We start from the raw sequence: 24,087 nt of genomic DNA, 5'->3' as shown, positions 1-24,087 counted from the left end.
TATTGTTTGACTATGTCAAGAAGCAATACGTTTCACTCATGTAAACTGAATATTTATAATGGTTTTAGATCTCGTTTCTACATTAATCAAGTATTAGCCTATATAATATTTCAAATATCGTGTTGAAAGTGTCGACATCCCTTTCAATTCAAGGCAGAATGTCAAACTTTTAAAGTTAAAATACCGAATTTAATCAGAAATGTAATTTAGAACTTTGAATAGTTTTCGTAGTAAACCTCGTCACGCATAATTCTCTCTAAATTTGGAAAACTGGATGAAATAAACAAGCACCAATCACTTTTAGCGATTTCAATATAACATTGATTTTATAAAAGAAAATTATCATTAGTAATATATTTATTTATTTATTTTATAAGTTGATAATTACAAAATACTGATGTAAATTTTCAAATATACGATTTTCTATATTAATTGTTAAAAATTTATTAATTGAAGTTCTGTTTGATGTTTTCAAATCGTTGCAGTTCATCCACGGAGACGGATGGAACAGAAATTTTTAACGCAGAACGGAAATCCTCTATCTCTACAGCAAAAGAAACGTTATTTTCCGATTCACCTGCAAGATAATAAGTTCTGGTTAAAATAATAATAATAAAACGGCAGGTTATTAGTTTATAAAGTTATCAATGGGGTACTAGTCGTTAGCGAGGTTGAGGCCGAAGTTTTAAACGAGAAAACGTGTACGTCGGACGTTCAGCGCCGCTTTCCTGTAAACCTAGAAGTTTGACAATGGCGTTTGGAATGTCAGTGAAATCATGCTTGACATTCCAAACGCAATTGTCAAACTTCTAGGCTTATAGGAAAGCGACGCTGAACGTCCGACGTACACGTTTTCTCGTTTAAAACTTCGGCCTCAACCTCGCCATTCTCTTAAAACATTAATAAACACAAATGAGAAACAAACAAAAAACAGCATTTGTAGTTTGCAATTTGATACCTTTTCAATTAACTTTTAGATATAATTTCATATAATAATAAATTTCTTCATTAATTATTTAATTGAACAGGTATCGGTACAAATCACAGGAAATCAGATATTCATAATTAACTCAAATCTGAACTAAAAAATACGCAGGCACAATATAATGCGTAGGCGATAAAAAGATCCTATTAACAGCGACTAAATGTCACAAATATCCTGAAGTAACTTAAATTTGAATGAGATTTTATACACAATTGGACAATCATTCTCGATGTTCGAAAGTTAATAATGTCTACATACCAAAAAGACAGAGTTTTATTTGTTATACAGTATTAAAGTTACATAAGTTATTTAATAAAAAATTATTTTTTTTATGAAAACAAGAAAGCGGTCTAAAAAAATTACCCTAAATTCAATTAATACTCCGACCATAAAAACAGCAATTTTAATTCATACTGTGTACAAACAATAGATTTTTTACTGACCGGTTTCCACATTTTGTATACTTCTCCTAATAGAATTCATCATGGCGTTTGAACACAAAGCATAAAAATCGGCACCTGTCATATTCAGTGGACTATCCAAAGCAATCTGCTCCAAGTTAATCTCTTTCCCCAATGACATCCTGAAAAACAATCTCTCTTCAGCATGATATATAACTCATTTGTTTCAAATAAAAAAAAATGTACTTACTTTCGAGTTAGGGCCTTCAATATATTAACTCTGGAATCGTGATCGTTAGGAATACCCACATAAACCAGGCGATCGAATCTATTACATTTAAAGATTATTTACAACATTAATACACATTAAATTTTATCTTTCGACTAATAAAAAATAAAATCCGCTAACCTTCCGGGTCTTAAAAGGGCTGAATCTAATAAATCTGGTCTGTTCGTAGCACCGATAACAAATACATCTGTAGATTTATTTAAACCATCGAGCTCAGCCAACAATTGCGAGACAACTCTAAAAATAAATAAATAATTTTATCAAATATTTCAAATTTCACAGATAGAGTATTAAAAATACGCGTATGTTAAATATAATTTAATACATTCTGTAATTTCTTACGTAGTTTTTTGCCGATATATTTAATAAAATAAGGACTGAAGAGGGGCATGAAGCCCGAAATGCTTGTCCTTTCTAAATTATAGAAAATAAACCTACTTTTTCCATCAAAAACATCCATTTATTCTTAACAGCAACTTTGTGCTAATTCCGAAGGATATACAAATTATATATATTCATATCATAACATTATGAAAAATATACTCGGGCAACTTTAACATTTTAAAACATTTTTATAAGTAAAAATTCGATTAGATAATAGAAGCGAGAGAATGACTAGTTTTGTGTGTTAAGATTTTATCTAATATATTAAATTTTTTTTATTAGAATATTTAAAAGCGAAAAAACGTTTCCATACATAAAACAATCAAAATTGTTCTCATAATGAATTTCCATAAAGTAGTGTAGAAATTATACAGTACACAATTACGTAATAATTTGAAAAAATACCACTCATTTTAAAAAGTATTAAACGTCAACCAATTTCGGTATATATATATATATATATATATATATTTATTTATTTATTTAAATGATATAAAGAAAACTTAGTATTGAGCGTAACTTAGGCAAGTTACGCTCAATATGGAAGGGCCTGACAGGCAATGGGCTTAATCAATATGCTTGAGGGATAAAGAAACTTTTTTTCTGTTATTTAAAAAAAGATAGAAAATGTATATTGTTGCTTTTATGACGAATTAATAATACATAAATTTGTGTCAAATATTTTGTACTTTTTTAAAATTTGTAACACTATCTTGTGAAAACAATTTACAGTATTAGAACTTTTAATTATATAATGGTCATTTTCATAAAAACTAGCGTAAATCTGACAAAATAATTATTTCCATTTAAAGAAAACGTGTTTATAAAGTCTTTGTGCATTTCGAAACTGCAATAATTTAGATTATATTCGAAATAAAAACTACTGTATCTGTAAATTATATGGAAAACTACTTTATTTTGATATACAGTGTGAAGTCATAACATTGTTTAAATCCAGCATTGAATTCATAGTTACTGATAAAACGATTTTGTAATTCCACAAAACATTTTCCAAATGCTTCAATTATGGAATCAATTGTGTTCGTCAAACGAAGATTATTTAAAGAGCGACGTTTTTAGTGATTTTTAACGTGCTCTGTAGAAATAGTCTAATGGGGACAAAATGCATGATTAGAATCTACTGGACCGTTGAAAACTGAAAATAAAATTAGTATAATTAAATATTCGTAATCTGTCCATGAAAACTAGAATAAACAAGCTTTCCAACGCATTTTAAAGTTTATATTTATCTCGTATGTAACATAAATTATTGCGGTTTTAAAGCACATAAGTACTGGTAAAAACCATACCTAAGCAAGTAATGATTCCAGTTCTTTTTAAAAACAAACTTTATACTATGTATAGGTATTAGTTTTGCTAATTACAAGAGTTGCATTGATGAAAATTCACATTAGAAAGATCCACAGTAGGAAATATTTTACTTCAAACAGAAGAAAACTCATAGTAGCGTATTCGGTTTACATATTTAATTCAATAATTACCAATTTTGAGCAGCTGAAGCCAAAAACAAGCGATTCAGCTCTAGTTATAAAGACGGAAGTATTGATTTCGACTAAATAACAGAAAAGAATTACGAGTGACGGCATGATCGCTAACAACATGCTTTGATAAACTTTGTATTGTGAAACAAGACCATCGTTATATTAATAATTAATTATTGTTTTTGTTAAGTATGAATGAACATAAAAATTAAGCATATATTAAAAAATTATAATAAATTCTTACGTTTAAGTAAAACATCCACAACAACAAATATTTAGATTATTTTACAAAATGGTACCTTTGATTTTTATTGGTATCCTTTAATATGACGTGTTCTGAAACAATATATTTTTATAGAAAGAACATACTGCCGTCATTTTTTTTAAATAGAATCAAATCATTTGAATATTGAGAGAGATTCCAATTCTTGCACATTTTTTATCATGTTCCTTTGTAGCTTCCTTTCTTAATTGTATTAAAATTTTTCTAAGATCTACTATTAATGATTAATTTCCAAATTACATATTCTAGCCAGTAAAAATCAATTTGTGCCAATCATCTTTATAAAAAAATGATTTATGACCTTTTTGCTTTTTATACTATGGCATTTGGGCATCATTTAATTTAGTTATTTTTAATTTTATTACAACTCGACCACGAAGAGTTATGGGAATTAATCAAATATGAGAGAGTAACGAATTGGTCTAGGAAAGGCCTTATAAATTACTCTTCTATATAAATTCATATTACATTTTGTGAGTTTATTGGATTGGTATAAAGCTTGATGCTTCCATAGGTAATGTGTTGATCAAATTTTCCAGTGTATTCAAACTTAAATGGAATTTCTAAATACACTCATTGAAAAAAGTTACGCACCCAAATAAAGTTGTCCGATTACTAGCAAAACTTCGCATATAGTTATGTCTCAGACAGCACGTAAATCATTACAGTTCTGGTCGAATTAAACGCCAAGTAATGCTATTATAGTACCTCAAAATAGTTAACCCAATATCCTTTAAAAAGGCTCGCAGAGGCTCACTGTATTCAGAATTTTCAGTGTACCTTTTATCTAGAGGTCTTGGAATATTCTTATCCCTATAAATTAATGATAGTTTTACTAACAGAAATAAAATAAAATCTTTAAGACTGCTTTTTATTAACAGAAAGCATTCTACGCATTTCACTTGTACAAAAAAGAAATCAAGGCTCGCTGAAGTTAGCAATTACAAACAATTGAAAATAAGAGCAGGCAAAGCCTACTCTACTTTCCTCTACTACTCTAGCTGCTGGAGCGAGTATAAGCTGGTTCAGACATGCCCAGTAATTTAGTCCACTTATTACTAAATGATTTAGTGAATAAAAAGTATCATAAAAATTAATAAACTAAAACTAATAGTAAGCGCGACTGTTTCACTTAAAATTTAGATGTGAATAGTTATTGGGAATACGGGAGGATGAGCCCAAATCTACATTTGTTCCTAGGGCCTGAGACACTTAAAACGTTTCTGGCAATATCTCTCACAATTGCAGCTTACAAAGCCCTACTTATTTCCAGACGTTATCTTTGAAGCTAACCGAAGGGATAATGAACTTAATCATGTACTGTACGTCGATGAAGTTGTAAATTAACTGGGAGCATAAAACTACTCAATTAAGCCTTCTTTGGTGCGCAACTGATAAAGCCCAGATCTGTTGGATGATGTGGCAACATCGGGGAAAGATGCCTAACATTTTGCTTATGAAGGAAATTATAGCGATAATTTGGGTTTTGAGGGTCTCTAACGAAAATATCATATTCTTGAGTATGTTTTCAAATAAAACTTTGGAGTATATCAAAAATAATTATGTATTCTGTTTGCAATGACGACTTTTCTACTCTGGCATTTTAGGCATCTTACCATGAGTATACGGGTGAGATGCATAAAGGATTAGGGTAAGGTAACAAATATTCGAAAATTAATTTTATGCAATTATATCTTATCCAAATTTAATTTATTGCATATGTAGTACAAAGTACTTTATAGTAAGTGTAACAACACAGTCTAAGTATTGTTAAGTTCACCCCGCCCGTTCTAACTAGCTCTATAGCTAGCTGAAAGCTTTCTTCAGTCCAGGAACCTTTTCGAAAAGTCCTTATATAATTTCTATGCATATCCTGCAATAAAACGAGAAAACAAAAATTTATTAAAAATAGGCATGTTATCCCAAGAAAAATGTGGCATCTTTCCCATTTGTCGGGGTAAGATGCCTAGTGGAGTCACGTGTTCTAGCATGTCCGATCGGGATCGGCGGTAGCTGACAATGGAAACTTTAGAACCCTAACTACATCACACATTAATTGTTTTTAATAAATTCTATTTTAACTTTTAGTTTTAAAATTACTCTAGAAACATTTCACAACAGGAAACTTCGTTCTATCTTGCTTTTATTCTTCTCAGATGTAGAAAATGTGGTAACGGTAGCCAACTACAGCTTTCCGCACTCAATATTGGCCCAGCGATCCATCATACAAACACATGACAATATCTGACGTCATCGTTTGAAAATAACAAAAATTAGGCATCTTCTCCCGATTACCATCTTATCCCCGATCCACTCTATAACTGACAAATGATTTGAATCCACTTTGAATTAGTTCTGCTCTTCCACCTCAATGAAATTAAGATTATAGATTGTCGAATGCATGTTATAAAAATGTTTCATGTGGTTTCCGCAACAGTGTGTTGTGGTCATTTTTTTTAACAGTCCCGACATAAAGTTCTCATCATGGTATTTTTTTAAGCAGAAAGAACGCAAAATTTCTTCTTGTGGCTGTTTCTGTAAAGCCATAACGAGTTCTGGTCGTTTTTTCCGCTCAAGTTTATACAGTGTAAACTAGATTATACAAACCTGATAGGACCAGGTGTCTTTTGGATAATATAAAATTTCAGATAATCCAAAAACATATTTCTGTGTTTTGGGTACATAAAACACTAAGCATTTAAAGTTTTACCAACTATAAATACTGTAATGCAATTACTGTATTTGAAGATAAATTAATTTACTCAAAATCTTACACAGTAAGCGTCAAAATCCTCCCAAAGTTCGTACATACTATAGAAAAATAACAAAAACTATTCGATGTGCAAAAGTAAAAGGAAATAAATCAGCTGTAAGATTATTACAATATTCATATAATAGCAAAAAAATTAAAATAACTTTCATATTTTTAAAATATCTATGATGTAGGTCTATAAATTCTGCTTGTTGCATTGGGAGGATGTTGCATAAATTAATTCGTTATAACATCAACGTTGAACAATGTAATTTCGTGCATATTAACGAGATATTAGCGTATAAATGCGCAATTGAGTTACTGCTTGATATGCGTTATCACGAAGCTTTCCAGTGAGAAGCAACTCGGTATTCTGGACATGCTAAAAAAAGTTCTTCTGTTGAGAAAACAGCATTAGAAGTTGGTGCTGGGCGTTGGAATGTATTCAGAATAAAAATAATGAGCTACCATATCACAAAAATTTACGAGCTGGCTGGAAGAAAATGTTGAGAGCCAAAACAGAAAGGCACTGCATACGTTTGATAATGAGTGGACGTTGGGATACATCATCACAAGTAAAAAGGGAATTGAAACATGGCTTAGGTATAGAAGTGAGTACTTTAATTATCCGCAATGCCCAAAACGTAACAATTTATTAGTCCAAGAAGCCTAAACCTATCGAATTACATAACAGAAACGTCTTAATTTTGCCAAATGCTATAAAGGCTAGACCTTAGAAGATTTCAAGAGGATTGTATGGTCAGATGCATCCAAAATTAAGAGTTGGTTCAGATAGGCGAAAATGGGTATGAACTACATTGATGAAGTTTATAATTGTGCGAGAAGTACAAACAACACTGAAATTTGGTGGTAGTAGTCTTATGGTCTGGAGCTGAATTACCCATTTTGGGCCTGAAATGCTATGTTCTATATCTAATAGAATGGATAGCGTTATTTACACTTGACAATTATTTGTTACAATCTGTTAATTTTTACCACATTGATAAGAACTCTTTCATTTATCAGCAAGAAATGATCCAAAACATATCCAGGAGAGCAATATTATGGCTTCAGGATCAAAATATTAGCTTGCTCGGGTGGCTGCTTCAAGCCGATCTCAACCTGATTGAACACATCAAATCCCTTCTTAAATGTCGCTTGTCTGACTATGCAGCTCCATCCCAAAGTATCCACCAATTATGAATGTGTAGGATGAGTGAAACAAAATTACATTGCACTATTGCAGGTTTATTATTAATCCTATGCCTGATCACATTAGGAAGGTTTTAAAGGCTACACTGATCATTGAAAATGTACTTTTTCCACAAATATGATATAAATTTTTGTCTACATCAAAATCTTCCGAACGTATATGTTCTTTGTATGTTACTATTATTAATAAAATAATTACGTTGTTCAAATAATTATAATTATATAAGTAAACATATAAGTATGCAAATAAATATAAAGGTTATTGTACTAAATGTGCTTTGCAACATTTTCCAGTTCTTTAAAATAGTCTCCTGCATTCTTTGGGAGGATTTTGACGCTTATTGTATATACGTAATATTTCATGACCTAGTTTCGTGGCACTACAAGCTTATCCACAAAAGATCATAGTATTTGCTTATTTAAATTTTATAGTTCTAAACCTGATGATTACTATATAAATAACCAAAATGTTTGTTTCTATTAAAACTTAAATGGATTAAAAAGTATGATTTGTTAATCACAGAGTGCTTGTATTTCCAGCATACTGCTTAATTAATGTTATTAAATTTTTAGTATTTTTAATCTTATTTAACATAAATGTTATATATACAGGAAATTCTCATTAATTCAAATTTGGATAGTTCAAAATCTTGTTAGTTTGTAACTGTACTTTTATCCTAGATGGAGATATAAAGATTTACATGTTAAGGAATTCAGTTAGTTTGAAATATGGCTACTTTGAAATTTGAAGTGAAAATTTTGTCCAAACTCTGATATGCACATGTTAACTCATCCATTTAGATCAAAGTGCCTCTACACTATAAGAAAACAATAGACCAAGAACAACTCTAATCTGGTCAATATGGTTTTGCCTTTACAGTAACACATTTTTGGGTGTCACCTTACTCATGGAGTACACTTTTTTCCTCTTACCTCTAAAAATATACTGGATTTCAAAATTGGGCTATGAGTAGCAGATTGAGATATTTGTAGGGCTCTAGACTACTACATTTGGACAAGTTACTACATTTTTGGCCACTTTAAAAATAACACTAGTATACAAATTGAAAAAATTTTTTGGAACAAACAGCAATAAGTGAATTTTATTCTTTTTTGTTAGCTGAATCTGAAAATGAAGCCAGTTTTTCTCCATCACCCACCACATTTTTATTATATACCATTAAAAAAATTGATGAAAAATGTGAATTTCCCACAGTGACCAAGTTTATTGGTATATTAAATTTCATGCAATGCTAAATAAATTTCTAATACTCATATTTTATTTTGCTGATTACATAAAAAAACTGTTGTATAACATAACTGAAAACAGGCATAAAAAGTACCTGAAAATTTTTATAACTGGAGTCGTAATCACTTCTTCCTTCAGTGTGGGGTAGGATCTTCTCTTTGCAGAAACCAGCAGTAGTCACTCATCATTGATTCGTCCCACCTCCCTTGGTAACACTGCTCAATTTGCAATATGTCCTGGTGAAACTGTTCACCCTGCTCATCACTCACTGCAACCAAATTTGGTGGGAAAAAGTCCAGATGAGAAAGCAAGAAATGAATTTTTAAGGACATCTGGCAGCCTAAATTTTTATAGTTCAGCAGGAGAGTTTTTACTAAAATATCACTATTTTGTGCTTTGTTATTTCCAAGAAAACAATGGACTACATCCTTAAATGATTTCCATGCCTTTAGCTCTATGTTATTCAACTTCATGTCAAAATTTTCATCAAATATACACATCAAACAAAACCTGATATCATAGGCAAATACACCAACATGCTGTAAACGATCAAGCTAAATTTTGGATATATGATTATAGATTAGAAATTTTCATCATTAAGTAATTTTCTAATCTGAGGCCCAACGAATATTCCTTCCTTTAATTTAGCTTCACTTAACCTAGGAAACACTTGGCTTACATGTTTAAATTCTGGTCCTTCTTTATTCAGTGCTTTAACAAAATTTTTTATCAACCCCAATTTTATATGTAAAGGGGGCAAAATTAATTAATATGCCTTTGTGTCCTTAACTTAATTTAAACTTTTCTCGTCTACCAGTACTTTATCAATTAACAGGACTTATTATACTGGATTTAGAATGCAGCAATTAGTCTTTCAGATCAGAAATAATATTGTTTATTTAAAACAACAGGTGATTTAAATAAACATTATTATTTCTGATCTGTAAGACTAATTGCTGCATCCATAAATCCAGTATAATAAGTCCTGTTAATTGATAAAGTACTAGTAGATGAGATAAGGGGCAAAATTACTTGCTGAGGGTTGACTAATGGAACATACTTAATATTGTTTTGCCCAGGAGTGAAAATCTCTCTTTTTGGCCAATCTTTAACCACATAATGTTCACTTGTTGCACAACTGTCCCACAGACATAAAAAGCAGCAGTATTTTGTAAAGCCACCTTGAGGTCTGAGAAGAAGACCAATAACTTTTAGGTCGCCACAGATATGCCATAAGTGAGCACTATTTGACTGCTTTTAAAATTAATGACATATTTTCATATGTTTCTTTCAAACCAACTAGCATGCATTGAAGGATTCTTGTTTGAATTATACAGTAGCACTGCTTTTAAGCTCGTTTTTGATGAGTCTATAAATAACCACCATTCATCAGCTTTATAAGGAATATTCAACTCAGACATCAAACCATTTATATCACAAGAGGAACATAACTGATCTGCCATAGAGAAATATTTCATTAAATCCTTACTTTTGTGTCTGAAAAATGAAACTTTGGTATCCTTATGCAATAAATTCCACTGATTTAAGTGTGAACCTAACACTTCTGCTTGCTGTTTTCATAAATGCACGTTGCAAACCAAATCATTTAGTTCCACTTGTGAAATGAGATGTGGTTCACTATTTGATTTTTCTGGTATAAAATCTTCATCTCTTGAACCTTGTGCTGCCACATCAGAACAATCCTCTTCAGAATCAGAAATCTCCTGCCAAGAAGCTGGGGCTGTGTGACTGCCCTTAAAGTCAAATAACTAAATAATGTGATGTGATAGAGCATTTCTGATCACACTTTCCGTTTCAGCATGAAAAATACATTATAAAAAATTCACCGACATATCTATTCCGAAAATCATGTAGACTAGTGTAATTTGATCTAAATTTCAAGGAATTCTGCTTAACTTTTTATAAACCTATCCGGCAACCCATGAAGTTCTCATCAGACATGTACTGTTTACCCACAGTTTATTTATATTATTATTACCATTAATTAATGAAAATAGCATTCTGTATAAGTTGCTGTATTCCATTTGCTTAATAAATTACATCAGTTACATGGCATTTGGCATATTGTACATAAATATATAAATCTTGGATAATTCAAATCACAATTATTTTGTTCCTTGAATTTCAAACTAACGAGGATTTCCTGTATAACTAGCTTTAGCTTTTATTATATAGTGATGTTTTGTATCTATACATAAAATCAACAAAGTAATGAAAATTGATAATACCTTTAACTATTATTTTTCTTTATAGTTTATTCCTATTTATTTTGAAACAAAGATAGTTTTAATTATTATTATTACATTTACCTATCCATAACACCTCCAGAATCACCACTTTGACCTCTGTTTGGTGCTAAAGAATCTAATTCGTCAAAAAAAATTACACAGGGAGTAGCAGCTCGGGCTTGATTAAAAACTAAAAATAAAATATATATACATATTATATTAAAATAATTAATTAGTATACATGTAATATGTCAAAAAAATTTTTAGTTAATTGTTTTGTTTATAGAAATAAAAATTCACAAATGGGTGTGCATAAATTACAGATAGAACCAAATTCAACATCAGTCATCTTGATCTACTATTTGGATGTTTAATCTATCCGATGTTGAATATTTTCTCCGTCATGTGTCACTCCACATTGAATTTTTTTCAATGTTAAGCCTAACGTGATCACACGTTTTAGAAAAATGATAATTGTGGCTATTGTATCTTTCCAAATTACTTTATATTTTACACACACAAAATAGACATATTAAGAAATGTAAAAACAAAAAATTTTATTTCAGAAGTTAGTTTTAGTGTGATAAATCTCAAGCAAGGAACAATGCATAGTGGAACGAAACATTGTACACACTGATAAAGTGATTCTACTTGCTTTTTGTTTGCCAAACAGACTTTACATACTCTTGTTACATGTTTCTTTTTTTCTGTTGGTGGTATAAAACTGAAAAAATGCCATCCAGATAAACGTAACAGATTTTCATGCGACAGTCAACTGTGGCTGGCTACATGTCTGCTTGTGTGAAACTTTTTGATCACTTCTCTAATAACAGACATTCGAAAATCAAGAAATGATATCTGTTTTTTCATATGTTGGCGATATGAAACACAAGCATTATATAGTGAAATATCCAGCATATGAAAAAAACACTTTTTTTATACCATTTCACCATTTTTCTCATGCACGGATAATTGTGTATCACTCTATCACCCAGATCGATTCCACCTATATTATGATTATAATCTAAAATGCAATTTGGCTTCATTATTACATCTCCTGATCTGTTACATTTACCAGAATCAGAAAACTCGTTGTTACTCATCATACTTAGAATTGTCACATCCCTTTTATCTTTCCAACAAAACACAGACAATTCATCTTTCTGACAGGTTATAAATTCCCCTTCCTTCAATTTACGGTCAGGAAAATTGCATGCCATTCCAATCCGATTTTTGTTCATGGTTGACATACATATGTTTGTTTCTCCAGAAGCGTTTTTACTAAGATCAGGGAGGTGAAAAACCTGTCTAAAAACACCTCGTGATTCTTACTGAGCAACAGTTCTGATAAGGTAAGCACAACTTTCTCACCTTGCCCACCTTCAAAATTTCCATATTCTGTCAGCATTCCTGTGTAAACTATAAAGTCCCAAACATATCCTGTTTGTGACTTGCAAATTTCAAAGCTTTTTACACCAAAACAAGCACGCTTGCTCGGTATATATTGTCTAAATCCCAGTCTGCCTTTTCATAACATAAAACTTTCGTCTACACATACATTTTCATCTGGGATGTAGGCATATTTGAACCTGTGGAGTAAATGATCGATAACACTGAGTAATTTAAGCAGTTTATCATCACCACCTGAGGCTTGATTATTGTCTATAAAATGCTACCGAATCGATAATTAGAGACTGTGTCAAGTCTTAAACTAAATTGAGAGGGTTGCCCTTGTAAATTTTTCGTAGTTTTTTTTTCTTTCTTTCTTTTTCTTCCTCGTAGAAATCATTATATTGGTGGCAGCTTTGGCAAAACAAACAGTATTGTCTATAAAATGCAAGCATGACAATAAAAGCAGAAAGCGATTGCTTGACATTGCACTTGAAAAAAATGGTGTACAAAAAACATCTTTAATTGTAAAGTACAGTACATGCTTAGGCATGGTTTTCTAATGATACTTGTGACCATTATAAGTCCTATAAATTCTCTGATTTCTGGATTTGTTGTCGGTTTCCAGTTTTTTACACGACCATTTTTCCATAAATTGTCACAGTTCATCAAGCTATCACCATAACTGTTCGTTTCTTCAACGACCTTGTCCACAAGTTCATTGTCGAAAAATATACTAAAACAGTTGAATGGTGTAGCATCACTATAAATTGCATTGGATTCCTGCTAGTCCTGTGAAACTGTTTACTTTCCTACAAAAGGATCAGATTACTGGTAGATCAACAGGGCTTCTGAAGTTTGTATGAAGCCAACCATTGTCACTACTAAATCGCGGACGTTTTGCAGTATTATTTCCTTAAGTACTACTGTGTGATCGACCTCTGTAACCACTTGTAGATGGTATTTCATGATCAATATCACCACTATCATCACTTACATTTTCATTTTGGATATACTTGTCATTGCTGTCTGAAAATTCTGATTCATCAGAACCTAAATTAGATATATATTCAATCAATTCTGACTTATTTAGAGTGCTATTTCTACCAGTCGTTGCCATGTCAAAACAGCAACAAACTAACGATCTACTTTCCTTTGTGATTTCTTGTAAACAACTATTCCTAGAATTGTAATATCTTGCCGTGCAAAAACTACATAACATAATGGTTCTTTTGATATGAGTCACTAATTTCGGAACTCCATACAAGTAGTGACATCTGATGTTTAAAAAACATTCCAATGCAGAAACAAATATATTTAGGAATGTCCATGCAGGTCAAATGAGGTCAACACGAAAATATTCAGGAACAACGGTGGGACAGGTTAACAATTTTTTAATCATTGAAGGAAAGGGAAAAATTCAAAAAAATCAAACATAAGAGAAGTAATGCTAGATACAGAGTATACAAGTCAAAAATGTCTCATAAAAGACAACAGTTCATTGGTTTGTTCTTTTGTTTTTGGATTGATAAAACATCCATTTTTAAAAGAACATCATCAGGTTGAAGTTCTAATATAAAATTGCATGGTTTTCAAACAATTTATAATTTCTATGTTGTCACTGCTGATTGGAGGAGGCAATGTAGAAGTTATGAACCATTTGAAAATCATGCAATTCCATACTAAAACTTCTGCCTGATAAAGTCTTTTTAAAAATGGATAAAAACATTTGCTTTTCAAGTGTTTGCTTTGCTGTAATTTTTTTGTTTTTTGTGTTATTAAGGTGGAAATTTTATGTCCTATAAACATAGACCTTCAAATGCATTGAGACTACTCCTTCTAGTACTGAAACAATCTCACTACCCTTAGGTTGCTATAGCTTCAACCACTAGAGTTGAAGCTATTCTATAGCACTTAGCAGTAGACTGCACAGCAGCATCTTAAAGGGTAGCTAGTCTGAACTTTAAACTCTTCTAGTGCTGAAACATGCATTCAAAGGGCTATGTTTATAGACATTTTTGGATCTCCTAAGCCTCTAGGACATACTGTAAAAATATTTCTGCTTTCTTGCAGAACACCCTGTATATACTGTAAAACAATTTTCATTTTAAATTTACAAAAACTATCAAATAGTGAGTGCCTAATTTTACCTTACTGTACAAAGTAAAATGTTGATGTAATTAATATATTACTAAAACAATTATATTCCTCTTCAATTAATATTATTTAGTATAATAATTGCAAACATATCATATTTGCAAAAAAAAAATTGTAAATAACAGCTTTCTTGCAGAATATTCAATTTCTAACAGTTTCTTTCATATTTTGATAGATACAGTTGGAAATGCATAGTAAACATTGTAAGAGGTCCCTGCTGCAGCACTGAAGAAATCATGTTGTCAGATAATTATGAATATTTATGGTTCGTGTGGATATACAAACAGGGCAATGAAAGCAGATAGGGTAAGAGTCTATTTAGAAAAGAAAAAAATTAATCATATCATATCAGCTTAGAAATTATAGGAAAAGAGAGAGAATTATAATATCCACTGAGTATTAAAATCAGTAATCAGATCCTAATAATAAAATAATAGACAAAATCAGAGAAATGAAAAAAATACAATAGTTATGGAAAACAAGGTTTTCCTAAAGTTAGGTTGTATCATTAGTGGATTTCTATCACAATTTAATAGATATATTCCCATTTACAAATTTATATTTCTCAAATATTACTAGACTTCAACAAGAATTTTTGGACATATAATATATAAAAATATCTATTAACACACTAGATAAATTAAGTGATTTGTTTTAATGCTATTCAAATTGTTGGTGAGAGTATCATGACACTCTCCTAGGGATATTCCAGATGATGTCTAGACTTTTGTTTATATAAATACATTCTTGTACTTCATACCTTATCTCTCATCATTTTTTGGTATGTGTAGTATATACAGCTTAGATTAAACTCTGTGTTCAAACCAAGCAGTTACTTTTTCACTTTACTCCACTGTCACACCCTGCATTTATCACAACACAAATATTAATAGTTTTCAAAAGAAATTATATTTCATTTTATATAGAATGTTTTTTCTTAACTGCATTATTACTAGTATTAAGAATAACTTGATGCAGTATAATTAATTCAGATTTCTAATTTTTAGGCACACAATATGCAACATATGACTGAATTCTTTGTTATATTCTATTATTATGTATGTTTATTTCTATTCTCTTCTAATAATATTATTATTTATTTCTGTATTAGATCTATAATTAATAAAAATAAATTTTATAGTATTTCAGTTTCAAGCATAAAATATTGCTTTTTTATAGACTTATCATACAGGAACTTAGGAAATAATATGGCTGAATTTTATTGATATTAGTTATAAGAAAATCTAAATTCTAGCCATATTGTCTCTTAAGTTCCTGTATGATAAGTCTGTAAAAGAAAGCAATATTATATGCCTAAAACTGAAACTGTTTAAAAGAAAAGGAACAAGAAGCTAGAATAATAACTATGTTATAGTATTTTTATTCATTATAAAATTATCATTTCCTGGTGTTATATATAAATTTTCTTCAATTTTTTATGAATAGATATGTTACTTGAACAGATCACATAGAGACAAATAAGATAAACAAATAATGCCATCCAAAAAGTTTTTTAATCATTATTAATTATTATTATTAAGAAATACTGTAAAATATTTATAAAATGTAACAGTTCTACACACCTTTTCTAACATTTTCTTCACTTTGTCCTATATACATGTTTATCAGTTCTGGCCCTTTCACACTGCCAAGAAAATTATAAAAATACAATATTTATGAAAAATACTTATTAATAAATCATTTATAAAAATAAATGTGAATGATTACATCTGGCAAATATTGCTAGTTTTAGCTTTATACTAAAATATCTATATTAAGCTATATTAAATAAATAGAGATGCTTCTATGTTTGTTTATATATATAAATTATAGAAACATTATTTTATTTTAATATTTGCTTCTGAATACTTTTGGTTACAGTTTAAAATTTTAATATATTTCTTATTTTAATTTTCAGATTAAAATGAAAAATAATAAATAAGCTGTGTAAAAATTATAAAATTTTTGCTTACAAAAATTTTACAGGTATCAATGAGTAAAATAAATTTTAATTTTAAGTTTGGCTATCTGAAAAACAGTTTGAATTTCTATTCTTTAAGTTGATGCAATGATAATTCCAATATAGAATATAACAATAAAAAGTATTCTCTTACTATTACATTTTTTTCACAATTTACAATTTCAATATTTTACTAATATTGTTTGCTCTATAATGCAAGTTCTTAAAATTTTAATAGTTTAGCAGATATAAATGATATACTTAACATTATAAACAGTTACATGATATCTTTTTTAATTCTACTTAATTTGTCAAGGAATTTAATTCTATACAGTTTTCTAAATTATTTAATAAATATTAATTTAATTATAATTAGTAAATTTAATTAGAGATGGTGTTCAATGCCTACCTCTAAATCAAATTACTTAGTATTTAATTATTAATAATAGAGGTAATACAGCCCAATTTAATCCGACAATCATTTGGCTTTAATATAACTATCAGGCTTAGAGATGTTTATATATGTATATGGCAAAGTGATTAGAATAATTAAACTAATAAATTCATATACCAACATTGCTTAACAGAGATCAATTTATTCAACTAAGATCTTTTGATCCTCTGTTTGTCCATATTCAGAACCAATTTACATTTAAAATGTTCAAAAATTCTTCCATGAATATTTCTAGAATGTTTTTGAATTCTCCCAACAGCTAGCTTCCCATTGGAACTATAGCTCTATCTATAAATTTCAAACCAATGTTCTACTTGGACCACTGCAATTCAAATTTAAAGTTTAAAACGATTAGAAATAGACACCACACCAGGAAAAGAGTTAGGTGAAAGTTTAATTTAAAAAAGTTAAGAATAAAGTGAGAAGACATTGTAGGGCTTTAGAAAAGGGAAAAAGGGCAGCAATGGAATAGAGTTGGAACCTTCATATTTAGCATAATTTCCTTCAGCTTGAGTTTTTTGCTTAGTTCTGAAATTTTGTTACATTTTTAATTTGAAAGACACAGACTTGTTACCAACAGCATGGAAATACGTGATAAGGACATAGAATACATTTTTAAATTTGAATTGTAGTGTTCCAAGTGGAACATTGATTTGAAATTTGTAGATAGAACTATAGTTCCAATAGGAAGCCGTTTGGAGAATTCAAAACATTCGAAATGAAAACAACTTTGAAGATGAACAAATAAAGGGTCAAAATTGCTTAGTTGAAAAAATTTAATAAATCGATTTCCATTAAGCAGTTCTGAGATGTGAACTTATTGTGACGGAGTGTAATAGTTGATTAAAACAATACTAATAATTTTTTACTCATATGAATGTGCTTCTTATTTTTAGAAGCAAGTGGATCCTCTCAATTTCCTTTTTGCTTTTTTACAAAAATCAGCTTCTGACATGACTTTGCTTAGGATGCACAGTACAATCAATAACAGTGCTTTGTTAAGTGCTAACTGAAATTCAGTTGCAGATAACTTTTTATTGTTTTAATAAATTTTTATATTCTAAAAAATTTATAGTAGTTCCTTTCATATATACTTATAAATAAATACAGGAAAAGATCAGGATTAGAGTCAGTATTCCATGATGTGTCTGTCAACCAACTATGTATTGTAAAATAAATGCTATTAATTAGTCATTTTCATTTGTAAGATTGATAACACAAAAACAACTTAAGAAACCAATAAAAAAACAAAAATATTTTATGCTATTAATGTTTTATTTCATCTATAATGAACATTGTCAGGTATTCTTGAATATAAACTGACAGAACATATTTTTAAAATGAATTCAACAAATCCAAAATTCAAAAACTTTAAAAATAGACATGCACAAAACCAACAAAGTTTTACATCAGTTCAACCAATGCCACCAAGCTGTAGTAAGGGAGTCATTCTCTTTAAAATTAATTGCTTTGTCTTTTATCATTGCCTTGTAAATCTCAAAGGCCTCCAGATGTCTCAATTGTACCTGGTCCATTGTGTGATGTAATATACTAGCATCATGAAAGTTGATCCTTACATCTTCCTCCCGTGCATATGCAGCTTATGTTGGCCATTCTCTTTTTCATATTGTTTTGGCTTACTTTAATTCTTGTGGCTAGATCCATGGCTGTGGCACCAATATAAACAACTGATGTTGTGTGCTCATTCTTTGACCACACAACATTAAGAAAAGCAAAGCAATTAATTTTAAAGTGAATGTCTCTCTCTCTACAGCTTGGTGTGGATTGGTTGAAATAATGTAGAACTTTGTTAATTTTGTGCAAGTCTATTTTTAATTTTTTTGAATTTTGGATCTGTTTGATTCATTTTAAAAATATGTTCAGTCAGTTTATATTTGAGAATACTTGGGGATGTTCACAGTAGGTGAAAGAAAACATTCATAGCATAAAATATTTTTGTTTTTTACTCATTTCATAGTGTTTTTGTGTTATTTCTTGCATATATGACCAGTTTGAATTGTGATTAGTATTTGTCAGGTTAAGTCAAGATTGCTTTATGAATAACTAATACATTCCATGACTTTTTAATGATATTTCTCTTTATTCAAGTTAAAAATTTGTATATTAAAGATTGCTTACTATCCAAAAAATTAAATCAAAGTAGATATATCATCTACTTTGCTATTAGATTTGTCATTTCAATGTACATGTACATTCAAATTTCCAAATTTAATTATCTTTAGCACCTGTTAAATGTTAAAAGTATACAAATTTAAACTTACATACCATCTTTATTTAAAATTTTAGTAAATTTTTAAGTTTTCAAATTTCTGAATAAAATATTTTCAAGATTTTCAAGAATTGATAAATTGTTACCTTAAAAAATTTAAGGAACATTCTGTAGCAACTGCTTTAGCAAGGAGTGTTTTTCCTGTACCAGGAGGTCCATATAAAAGTACACCTAAAAAATAATTTATTGATATATTTTCATAATGTTATTAAGAAGAAGAATATGTTATTTATCAAACAAACAAACAAACAAAAAAATAAATAAATAAAGAAAAACCATTTTAATTCAAAAATTCCTTAGAAAAAAATGTATACCCTATATAAAAATTGTGCTTATCAAAAGAATACAATTTGGCATTTTGATCCTTTATTTTAGAGTAAAATGTCTGTAATGAAATGCAACTTTTATATTTATAAATAGATAAATGATAGTAACCATAATTCTACCTGATCCTAACGGTATTCTATTAAAGATTACATGTACATTTTTTGATGTGTTAAAACAAATCTTCACTTATTGAAGCCAAATGAACTCTTTTGAAATGATAAAATAAAAAATTAATTTAAGTTAGATAATTTAATTTGATGTTTTAGTTTACTGTTTATTAAAAAAATCATGCTATTAGTCTGATGCTAACATGTTAACAATCAGTAATAACAAGTTCTGTTGGAAAGCTGAAACTCAACACACAACCTCTGTATACATCTGACATGTCCTCACAATTGATGACAGTTAACAGTTTCTTTGGGTTTCAAATAAGCTTAAAAGAATTAACTATAAAAATTCATACACAATTAAGACTATACAAACGAGTCTTTCAATGTCCTTTCTCACACCTCAGGAAAATAAGTCTTATGGCAAAGTCAACCTTTTATTAGAGGCTGCCTATCTGCCTCACTATGCCGTAACCGGAAGAAAGTTTTGTAACATTTTGCATAGTGAGGCAGATAGGCAGCCTCTAATAAAAGGTTGACTTTGCCGTAAGACTGTTATTTTCCTGAGGTGCGAGAAAAAACACCAAAAGACGCATTTGTATAGTCTTAATTGTAAATTAATTTTACAATTATAGTCCTGGCCATTTTATCAAATAAAAAATTCAATTATTTTGGGTTTTGTCCAGCCCAAATGGCACTCTGCTCAACTAAGTGGCTTTGGAAATTGTAATTTCATTACAACAATACAGAGACCAGATTATTCTGTGATCTGACTTCTCAAAGAATTTTAATACCCTAATTAATCATTTACTTAAATCTCTGTAATTATCAATGTGTTAATCAACTTTTTCTCGAATACTTGTACTAGTTAGTTAATAACTACTCTGTTCAAGTTAAACTGGCATCATTGGGCTATCTTATTCCCACTGTTTTCACGAATCACATTTGTTGCTTGTTCTCAAGAACTCAATTTTGAAAATTCATGCAATTGTTAAAAGAATTCTCTGGTTAATTTCAACAAATATCATGTGTTCATATGTCCTTTTGACATGTGACCATTTCTCTGACAAGGTTCAAGATTACTCTCAGAATACAGTTTGTCGTGCTCTGTGAAGACTGTTATACCTGGAGGCAGAGGCATACCTTGGGTGGGGCAAGTAGGCACGTGCCCTGGGCATCTTTCAAAGGGGGAATGTGCAAAATTGCCAATTATTAAATTTAAAAATTAAAATAAACTAATTCATATCAAACAATCTCGTCTGCGACTCACGCGCTTCACAAATGAGTGAGAGGGAATGACTGGTGTGCACTTGCTCGTTTGAATTTGACACTTCTCATGCAGTTGTTTATTTTGTTTACATGTGATTTGTGATTCTAATTTAAATACTCCCAAGTGAGTGAGCATTATTGAAGCTTCTTGATTTGTTATCTAATTGTCAGTGACAGTGCCTTGAACAAAAATATTGGATTTACTTTTATGGAAAGTACCTCCATACGTTCATTTCTTGATTTGGCATGTTCATGAATTAGATTGAGTTTTGTTTCCAAGTGGCGTTTAGCGCCAATTGGTGTTACTTGATAACAAGGCACAAACTTGGCTAAAAACAAATAGATTTTGTATTCTTTATTTTGTAAATTGAATGCATAGTTAAATAGATTTAACAATTTTAGTTACATATTTAGTTAAATTCACAATATTAAAAATGAAGTATGTTTTTATGGAAAGTTCAATGACCTGACCTGCGTTTCGTGCCTTGTATGAAGATTGAATTTCTAGTTTAATAGTTCAAAGAAATGTTGTAAAAAATTGAAACCAAGGTTAGTTTATGGTATGGTTTAGCGTTTATTAAGTGTTGTTCATGTAGGTGCAACAAAAATACATAATCCAAATCAATATTTTTTCACACAGTCAATACTAATAAATAGTTATTTATTAGTATTGACTGTGTGAAAAAATATTGATTTGCCACTTCAAATTGACTAATAACTATTTATTAGTCAATTTGAAGTGGCACACAATCGATTATTTGAAAAAGTTTCGAGTAGTCTACAATACTGCAGAATTTTAAATGCAACTTTTGATTTTTGTGTCTCAATCTTTAAGTTTTAAAAGTGACTTCTATTATATAATTTATTTTATATCTTAATTTAATCTTAATTTTATAAATATATCTTTTGATATTATTATTTTCAAGTTATTTCGGAGCCCTTACTTCTCAATTATAACAACACAATATGAAATGAATATTTTCAAAGCAAAAAGAGTCTGGGGCTGAAGGATGGAAATTGCAGGAGGAAGCAACCGAGAAATTCAGTAAGTACTTCAAGAAGTACCTTGAAAAGTCTGCTACAGGGTGTTTGATAGGTTCTGAGGAATCCAAAGAATCTCAGACTAACTTAGCAATAGACGAGAAAGATATCAATTTAGCTAATTCAGAGTGTAACGAGATAACGAGCTGTGTGACTATGAGTTCTAAGGCTATGGAAGAATTTGTAGAAAACATTAATATTTCAATGATGTTGAAACCCCAATGACTGTCATACCAGAAGTGATTATACAGCATGATATTGGACTTCTTGAGTTTGATAAGAATACATAGAAAGCAATTCTGTCAGATTATTTAAAAATAGAAATAATTAATAATTGTTTTCAAAATATTTTCAAAATACTGAAGGTCCTGTCCTTTCTTGCCAACAAATACCGTTGTATGAACAAAAGTTGGTTTAAGAAAAAACTAGGACATTGCGGTGAAAAAGTGAATCGCTCATGACTAGTCTATTCCCCGAATAAAAAAAATTGGCTTTTTGCATCTGTTGTCTTATCTTTTCACGATTAGATAATCAATCTTCATTAGAGCACAAAGATGGATTTACCCACTGAAAAGCACCTGAAAGGCTCACTACACATGAAAATGCAAAGAACCATTGTGAGTGTTTCACCCAGTGGAAGGAAATGGAAAGAAATTTTGCAGCTAATAAAGGGATCATTGATGCTGAACTTCAAACCCAGATTGAGACAGAAAAACAAAAGTGGCGTAATGTATTAAAAAGAATCCGTCACTGTATCAAATTTCTTGCTTCTCAAAATCTTGCATTATGGGGTCACAGGGAGTCACTCACCACAAGCGATGGAACCAAATAGAGCAATGTTGGTAATTTCTTTGGATTAATAAAACTCTTGGCCATGTTTGATCCCGTCATGAATAACCATCTCACTCATGTTAAAAATAATCCCAGAACCACATCTTACTTTTCACCTCAAGTTCAAAAATGAGTTCATTCATCTGATGGCAATGACTGTTCGCCAAAGTTTATTGTGAAGCATTCGCAAATCAAAATACTATGGTCTCATGTTTGACTTGACTCCTGATCAGATGTCAGAAGTAGTGAGATATGTAGAGGTTGATTTTGAGAGAAAGTCAGTCCGCGTTAGAGAGTCCTTTCTTGGTTTCGTCCAGATAAGTCAAAAGGACGCTGGAAGTTTAGTTGACGAAATACTTAAACAGCTAGGGAAAGACGATATGGATCTACAGGATTGACGTTCACAATGTTATGACAATGCTGCTGTGATGACTGAGCACCAAACTGGAGTTCACCAAAGAATAAGCAAAAAAATAATCTGGTGATATTTGTGAATTGCAATAATCGTTCACTCAATTTTGTCGGTGTACATGCAGCCAAGCAGGACACTTTAATGGTCACATTTTTCGAAACTATTGAAGCTCTTTACGTATTCTTTACTCATTCCACTCTATGCTGGGAAAAACTCAAAAAATGCGTGCTTGTGGTTGTAAAACCAGAGTCCGAAACAAGATGGAGTGCAAGGGTTGAAGCAGTAAAGCCAGTATATCTTTAAGATATGCTGAACCTTCTCCAAGATATGATAGACGATAGTGATCAAACCACTGAAACAAGAAGTGAGGCTAAACTTCTTCATAATCGCATGTTGTCCTATGATTTTCTGACGTTAGGATTTTGGAACAATGTACTCACTCCCATTGACCGTATCCAAAAGCGGCTCCAGGACCCTAGTATGAATTTTCATAATGCTACCTTGGACATAAAAGTCCTCCAAGACTATTTTTCAAATGAAGGAG

The 24,087-nt window shown here is 30.4% G+C and overlaps 1 protein-coding gene across 1 annotated transcript in view; it reads right to left on the bottom strand.

The window, feature by feature from the left end:
- Positions 1-339: 339 nt before the first annotated feature.
- Positions 340-24,087, bottom strand: part of Pex6 (peroxin 6) — a 70,130-nt gene continuing 46,382 nt past the window's right edge. The window contains exons 15-21 of the mRNA XM_067278849.1: positions 19,643-19,727; positions 16,436-16,497; positions 11,388-11,496; positions 1,796-1,912; positions 1,637-1,714; positions 1,429-1,568; positions 340-577 (exon numbers count right to left, since the gene is read on the bottom strand). Coding sequence (XP_067134950.1) covers positions 447-577; positions 1,429-1,568; positions 1,637-1,714; positions 1,796-1,912; positions 11,388-11,496; positions 16,436-16,497; positions 19,643-19,727 — 722 coding nt within the window. The 3' untranslated portion in view covers positions 340-446. The remainder of the gene's footprint in view (positions 578-1,428; positions 1,569-1,636; positions 1,715-1,795; positions 1,913-11,387; positions 11,497-16,435; positions 16,498-19,642; positions 19,728-24,087) is intronic.

Source organism: Centruroides vittatus, unplaced genomic scaffold (genome assembly GCF_030686945.1).
Source record: "Centruroides vittatus isolate TY-2023 unplaced genomic scaffold, ASM3068694v2 contig_824, whole genome shotgun sequence".
Classification (NCBI taxonomy): Eukaryota; Metazoa; Arthropoda; class Arachnida; order Scorpiones; family Buthidae; genus Centruroides; species Centruroides vittatus.
The sequence above is the reverse complement of the archived record's forward strand: the minus strand, read 5'-3'. Positions and strand labels throughout refer to the sequence as shown.